The sequence below is a fragment of the Rhodamnia argentea genome, chromosome 10 (assembly GCF_020921035.1).
Source record: "Rhodamnia argentea isolate NSW1041297 chromosome 10, ASM2092103v1, whole genome shotgun sequence".
Classification (NCBI taxonomy): Eukaryota; Viridiplantae; Streptophyta; class Magnoliopsida; order Myrtales; family Myrtaceae; genus Rhodamnia; species Rhodamnia argentea.
In genome coordinates, this window is record NC_063159.1 from 2,025,920 (window position 1) to 2,033,181 (window position 7,262).

A 7,262-nucleotide genomic window follows, 5' to 3' on the forward strand; every position below is an offset into this window, starting at 1 on the left:
TAAAAAAATGCCACATATCTTGTTTAACCGGAATTGATACTTGAGGAATCATTTTTTGCCCGAGTTAGTACTTACGTGATCGTTTTTTCTCTAATTTGGCACTTAAATGATCCAAAAAATTAATGGTACTAAAGTGAGCGCCGTACACAAATATTGGCACTACTAGTATCCTTTTATCCTTTTTGTTAGTGGGTGTCGATTTGAGATTTAAGTAAAACTTGACGATTTCTTTATAAGATAAAAAAAGGTTAGGGTAAAATAGAAACTGACCTAAAATTGAGGTTTTTTCGTGGGATAAAAAAACTTTAGAGTAGAATGTGAAAAAAATATAAAGTTGAGTTTTTTCACGAGATAAAAACAGTTTTGTATAAAAGCTAAAGGAGAGGGTCACAGGGTGTTAGGCCATTAGGACCATCACCCGATCACTTTGGAAAAAACAATAAAATTGTTGCTCTTGTAGGTTCAACCGCTCAAACTTTGAGCCTCAACTTAAGCAAGGAATAAAGTGGATAACTTGGGCTAATTAGCTCAAATGATGCTTAACGAGCCGGCCGAGCTAAGTCGGCTCCAGTGAGCCCAGCCGAGCCGCGGCTCCCTACGTATCGCCGCCTAGAATGCTTGCCTCGTGGCGCGCTCTAATTGGTCGGTCTCGTTGGACGCGCTCCTCTCGCGCACGCATCTGCTCACCATCGCGAGGACCATCTCCCTCCCGCAGAAACCCACCGAATAAAAGAGACTTTACAACTCCGCAATTCTCTCTCTCCCTCTCTCTCTCTCATAGTGCTCCAGCTGGTGCAGCCTTCTAGAGAGAGAAACTCTCTGTCACCGCTTCTTCAAATTCTCCATTTTCCCGATCGATCCTCGCTCGCTGATCGCTTCACGAGGATTTCGGAGATGGTGAGTTCTCGTTACTTCGCTGCTTCCTGTTCCGTCTCCTCCTTAGGTTTGATCCGTTAGGGTTTCGATTAGTTACGTTTTCGCGATCTAGTTCGTCCCGCGGAGTAATCATGAAAGATGATTTCCTGGAACAGTGTCTCTTCCGTTTTATTTGGTGCGCGTCTTAGTTCGATTGTAGCTTCTGAGTGTGTTCTCTTTGCTGCTGATGTCGGCGCTTGATCTGTCCCCGACTTTTACCAGCTGAGCTCCTTTTTGCGGAACCGCTGGCTGGTTCTATCGGATTCGAAGTGGGTGAACTGTTCATTTCACGTTCTCTTCACGCAAAGACCCGGTTCGGTTCAATTTGGTTGGGCTGTGTAGTTCCCATTTGATTACTGCGGGATGATGCCACTCCATGGCGTCGCTGTGTTGTGAACTTCTGCGATTCTGTTCATTTTCTTGAACAGGTTAAGCACTGGAGAGTACTTCACGCCTTTGAGAATTTTGCAATTCGATGTCTTTAACATAGGTTGTGTTGACGGAGGATGATTATATGCATGTTGGTGTTACCAATCTTTGAGCATAAACACATGCGGCCATATGCAACTGTTGCCTGCAGTCGTGATCTTGTTTTCTCAAGCCACTTTTATGTCTTTCGAAGAGGAGATCTAATAACTGGTTACTGGTGGGTTCTGGTTGTTCCTGTTAAAGAACCTAAGCTGCATTTTAGCAAGAAATAGATGGTAAATGCGTGTGTCTGAAAGATTTGCTCCCCTGTCTGGCTGGGACAAAATGGGGCAAGGGAAGAATACAAGTGTTGGAGATCAGATCTTGTAAATACAGGTAAGATTCAGGGGAAAGTGTATCACAGTTTGGAAGTATCAATTTGTTAAAACTTTGACTTCTTTGCACCTTGGTCTGTCATAGGTTAATGAATACCAAATTGAGTTATTTGAGAACTGTTATTATGGTTTATTAGACATCCCGGTGTTTTGTATTTTCTTGTTCTGATGGAGAGTTATTTCCTGAGTTGATGTTTGTCATTCTGTGGTATTGATATCTCAACAAACTGTACCTGTAATTTAATTTCTTGAGGTACCTGATGTCTATGGCATATTCTTTTGCACAGGCCAACGCTGCGTCTGGTATTGCCGTTCATGATGACTGCAAGTTAAGGTTCTTGGAATTGAAGGCCAAGAGAACCTATCGCTTCATAGTGTTCAAGATAGAGGAGAAGCAAAAGCAAGTCATCGTGGAGAAGGTTGGAGAGCCAACTGAAAGCTATGAAGATTTTACTGCCAGTCTTCCTGCTGATGAGTGTCGATATGCTGTTTATGACTTTGATTTTGTCACCGAGGAGAATTGCCAGAAAAGCAGAATATTCTTCATTGCATGGTATGTTTTGATATAGACATATTGTCTGCCATATATATGTTTGTGTTGTTTTTGTAATTACTCTTGCATTAATGTTTTCCCCCTTTGACCGTGTTAGAAAGTCCAACCAAAAGCTTTTGCAATGGTCTCTGAAATCGTACAATGTTTACAAGTCACTAGTATGTGCAATGTGGTTTGCTAGTTAATCTGGTCTTTTTGAGTTAATTTTATATTGTCCTATAAAGGTCTCCTGATACGGCAAGGGTCAGAAGCAAGATGATTTACGCAAGCTCCAAAGATAGATTCAAGAGAGAGCTTGATGGAATTCAGATTGAATTACAGGCAACTGATCCAACTGAGATGGGTCTTGATGTTATTAGAAGCCGTGCTACCTGAAGTTGCATATCCACCGTGCAACTGGAGATTCCTCAATTCAGTTTCCTTATTTTTGAGTGAAATGTCTATAGCTTGGGGATGGTGAACTTGGCTAGGCACGGTATAGACTTTCCAGGTCTTACCATTCATTATCTTATTCATCTTGGATATTCGTGGTTTCAGGTATGACATGTTTTTGATTGTTCGCAATGCAAACTGTGAGTGGTACTTGTAGTTTTGTCATTTTACATTTACGAGCTAATATGTAATTGTTTGTGGAGGTAGCTGATTACCAACTCTTCCTTTTTCTCAGTCTTGTCTCTCTGGATTTGCTGAAACCAGAACACCTTCTGAACTTATCTCCTGATTTAATGATTCTGTACTAAACAATCTGTGAGTGGATTGAGGTAATATTTTCTATGTGAACCTCTCTTGGAGGTTGTAGTAGACTGGAATAATTTATCTTCCTCTGTGAATCGTGCCCTCTAATATACAAGTTGCCCTATCAGCAGACTTATTATGGTTCTGCTGTTGTAAATAAATACGTAGGGAAATGTGAGTTCCTTACTGTATTCCTCTGGGCATTCTGGTCCTTTATCATGTAACATACACTGAAGAGCTGTGGAAGTATCTTGTTTAACGGACAACGCAGAAAGAGAACATCGTTGTTGACACCCTTACCTAGATTCTCAACTATTGACTTGGTTAGAAAGGATAAGAGTAGTTCTATTCTTTGATTTCTGGAACAAATTCAAATATAAGGATAGAAGATGAGAGATCACGCTGCTAGAATGTCGTGTTGTTATTGCTCTTCTTCTGTAAGGATAGAAGATGAGAGATCATGCTGCTAGAAAGTTATGTGCTGCTATTGCTCTCCTGCGGCTAATGTAGTGGGTTTTTACTTGTTTTTGTGTCATTGCTCTGTCTATGAATACCGAAAGCTGAAGCTCCCGAGGTGGGTGAGGGCAGACTTGACTGGAGCTTGAGCTTGGTTTCTCTATCGGACACTTTAGATAAAGTTGAAGCATTTATTTTTGAAAAGAATGGTGTGCGTTATCGATTTTTGTCAGAAAAATTGGAATGAACTCATCTGTTTTAACTTTTGCTTACTTCGGAGATACCAATTGAAATGGATAATTTAGATGGGTAGAACTACCGAATTCACCGAGCACTAGTTTTCGATTAGATAGTCTACACTAGAAAGAAAGCTGCGAGATTCGCAACTTGTTTACCTTGAATGGGGGTGGCAGGCCTTTACTTCTCAATCAGTCCATATGATGTTCGATAAGGTTCTATACTCGTGCTATGTCATAGAGTGAGTTCATCATTTACCTTGCATCGACTCGTCCTAATTCATTATCCCTCCCTAACGTGTCAATCATAAATTCGGGGGATATTAAATTCGTGTCATGTCCTCCAAACTACGAAGTAACAATCAAAGATATTAAGTAGAAATAATTGCCGCCTTTGCAGTATCAAAATTTTAATATTGCTATACAACATTGAATCATTGTAAATTAGGGAAAAATTTTCAAATGAGGGCCTAAAATAGTCATGGAGTCTAAAAAAGAAATTTGAATTCAAGGAAATTTCGTCATTTCCTTTTATTTGATTTTTTTCTTTTTTATTTGTCTTTTCCTTTTTTATTTTGTTAAAAATAAAAGAAAAAGAAAAAACACACGCCCATAGGCAGGAGGGCTATCCCTCCTCCTTGTGGCTGCCGCCCCACTGCCCACCGAGGGGGGGGAGGGGAGGGGATTTTCAAAATAGGGAAATGACGAAAATGCCTTTTAAGCTATACCATTTTTGGAGATTCTATGGTCGCAATAATTCGAAAAAATGCTTCAAGACGATTCGGATTCTTGATTAGTTGTCTTAAGCATTGGATATTACCGTACATTGAGGAGAGGCTACTCAATCACTCGGGCGGAGAGGGAAAGAAAGATTAGCTAATTAGGGCTTGTGATTGTGCAACTTTGAAAGAGGCGTGAGAACTAAGAGGAAAAGAAGAGAATATCATTGAATAGGAAAAGAAGAGACTATCATTGTGCAACTCTGAAAGAGATGTGAGAATCGAGAGGGAGAGTGGCGAAGGTACCCCCACCGACTAGAGGTGAGGGCTAACGGACCCTCGCCAAAATAGGGAGAGGGTCGAGCCCCTTCTCGAATCCGGGCGAGGGTCATCGTTCCCCGCCCTAGTCAAAACGAGGGTCGGTAACCCCCCTCCCCTCTCGATCCTCGACGAGGGCTAGCCCTCCTGCCTATGTGTGTTTTCTCTTTCTATCTTTTTTAAATGTTAAAAAAATATAAAAATTAAAAAACAAAGACAAAAATAAAAAAAATCAAAATCAAAATGATGAAACGAAGAAAATTCCTTTGAGGCCATATCCTTTTTTAAGACTCCATGGCCACAATAATTTCAAAAAACTGCTTCAAGACGATTCGAATTCTTGAGTTGTCTTCAGCATTGGATATTACCTTACATTGAGGACAGGCCACTCAATTACTCCGGCGAGAGAGGGAAAGAAAGATTAGTTGATAAGGGCTTGTGATTGTGCAACTTTGAAAGAGGCGTGAGAATCGAGAGGGAAAGAAGAGCGAGTGTTGAGAGGTGAGGCACCTCGATCCGCGTGAGAAGGAAAGACGAAGAGCGAGGGTTGAAACTTAGCGTAGGTGAATGACTGAACTCCTTCAAGTGGTGTCAGACGCGAACAAAAGGAGGAATGATCACTAAACTCCTTCAAATGGCATCTAAGTCAAATATAAGGAGGAATGATCCCCTTCGGTTCCATAACCACCATCGGCAAGATAATAATTTCCTATAAAATAAACTTTATTACAAATATACTATTCTTAATTTCGCAATAGTGTAAAACTCCATTATTATATCTTCAGGAATTTGCAATCAATTAGGTTTTGATCGATACAATAGGAGACTCGTGCGCATTGCCCTTCCAACCAGCTAATACATAAATAAATCTAAAGTCGGATTTAAAAGCGGTTAAAATATTTTCACGTCGTTCCTTCCTTTTGAGCATGAAGTCTTTCTTGAATTTCATGAGGACTCAATGCATGCACGGATGTTCCATCTACTACTCTGACTCTGACGCAATCCTAATATAATCAATATAGTAAAGCCAATTACACTGTTAAACTTTCCAATGAAGAAAGTATAGATTTCCTATCAAAAGTCAAAAGTTTTTTTTGGTCGGAATTTCCGATCAAAAGTTTGATATCTTAAAATATGAATAAAACCTTCGACTATTACCAGTCTCTAGAGGAATATAATTGCTCGATTCTTCCACTGACTTCTTTGTATAAATTCGGAATTGCTTACAAAAGGATTCTAAAATATCGGTCGACGATCTCTATTGACCCCTACAGTCTTCTTTACGATGAGGAGTTGTTTTACTTATTTTTATCCAGGATTTAAAAAAAAAATTGAATTATTTTCCGTTGGCCAATTTGTTTTCCCGGAGCAAACATCGGAGAATAATAGTACAATCTGAGGAAAACAATAAAAATAAAGCGCACAAGATCTGACGCAGAACTGAAAATTTACGACTTCCTCGTGACATCGACACGTGTCACCTAGCTTTGCACCCTCTCCCCCAATGCCAAGCGAGTCGTTGAACCGAACCGAGCTGAACACTCTCTCTCAACAAAAGTCAAACACACATCAAACAGACTCTCTCCATCTCTTCTCCACTTTTCAATCTACCCCAACAAATCCCCCTCCACCCCCATCACGGCGATCCTCTCCATTTGATCTTCTCCTACTTAGACCACCAACGCCGTTTCTAAGCCCCCCATGGCTCTCTTCTCCGCCCTGCTTGACCGGATCCTCTCGCGGTGGCCGTTCCTCCTCTACGCCGCAGCGTGGACGGCTCTCCTGACCGCGACTGTCGCCGTGGCCTCGTTCTCGACCGAGGTGGCCTTCGTGTCAGCCGTTTCGCCGTCGTCCTCGTTCACGAGGGAGTGCGGCGGGCACAACCCAGAGGGCATGGTGAGGGTGCCGGTGGACCTGCCGGGGGCGGTGGTGTGCTTGCCGGCACACCTGTTCTCGAGGTCGAGGGTCGACATGGCAGTGCCGCCGGTGTTCGCGGCGATGGTCGTCGCTGGGTCGGTATTCGTGGTTAGGGCTTTGGCTTTGGGCGAGGAGGATGAGGCCCGTTCGATTTGATGGTCGTCGCCGCTGGGCCAAGTGTCGATTCGACTCCGGTTACACTTGTTTCGAATATTCTTAGGATCATCTCTTCAGCAACAACCTTCCTATGCATTTTTCTCTGTAGTCTTTTTCTTTCTCTGTATCTTTCTCTTGGACAGTAATTTCCTTAGGCAGAAGCTGAAAAAAGATTTAAACAGTAATGCTCCTAAAAAAAAAGATATTTGGTATTTATTAATTTCTTTCGATTTTGTATCCATTACAAATTTCAATTTGGATGTCAAATTGCATCCCCGTTGCAATCCAAGAAGTATTTCCCCGTCACGCATTTGAGGCTCGGTAGAACATACAGTGACACTCCCTGAGTCAGATAGAACATACAGTTGAGTTCACTCTTGCCACACGCTATTTGAACGTGAAGGGTAAATACATCTAATTGCTAAACCAGATCTATAAACGCAGCAAAAAAAAA

At 41.6% G+C, this 7,262-nt stretch overlaps 2 protein-coding genes across 4 annotated transcripts; both read left to right on the plus strand.

The window, feature by feature from the left end:
* Nucleotides 1–740: 740 nt before the first annotated feature.
* Nucleotides 741–3,072, plus strand: LOC115739864 (actin-depolymerizing factor 2). Of its 3 annotated transcripts, none has more exons than XM_030673156.2 (3): nucleotides 741–897; nucleotides 2,006–2,271; nucleotides 2,496–3,072. In XM_030673156.2, the coding sequence occupies exons 1-3, from the start codon at nucleotides 895–897 to the stop codon at nucleotides 2,644–2,646; spliced, it is 420 nt and encodes a 139-aa protein (XP_030529016.1). In that variant the 5' UTR covers nucleotides 741–894; the 3' UTR covers nucleotides 2,647–3,072. The 3 variants fall into 3 exon arrangements, 2 of the variants coding, with proteins under 2 accessions (XP_030529016.1, XP_030529015.1); XR_007196731.1 differs by lacking the exon at nucleotides 741–897 and having other exon boundaries at nucleotides 1,964–2,271; nucleotides 2,496–2,808; nucleotides 2,939–3,072; XM_030673155.2 differs by lacking the exon at nucleotides 741–897 and having other exon boundaries at nucleotides 1,964–2,271.
* Nucleotides 3,073–6,265: 3,193 nt separating this feature from the next.
* LOC115739885 lies at nucleotides 6,266–7,012 on the plus strand. Its single transcript, XM_030673179.2, has one exon. The coding sequence runs from the start codon at nucleotides 6,437–6,439 to the stop codon at nucleotides 6,806–6,808; it is 372 nt and encodes a 123-aa protein (XP_030529039.1). The 5' UTR covers nucleotides 6,266–6,436; the 3' UTR covers nucleotides 6,809–7,012.
* The last annotated feature ends 250 nt before the right edge of the window (nucleotides 7,013–7,262 follow it).

Coding starts and splice junctions, on each gene's coding strand:
- LOC115739864 (XM_030673155.2), top strand. CDS start 1,979: ATGTCTATGGCATATTCTTTTGCACAGGCCAACGCTGCGTCTGGTATT. Junction 2,272..2,495: donor AGAATATTCTTCATTGCATG/GTATGTTTTGAT, acceptor TGTCCTATAAAG/GTCTCCTGATACGGCAAGGG.
- LOC115739885 (XM_030673179.2), top strand. CDS start 6,437: ATGGCTCTCTTCTCCGCCCTGCTTGACCGGATCCTCTCGCGGTGGCCG.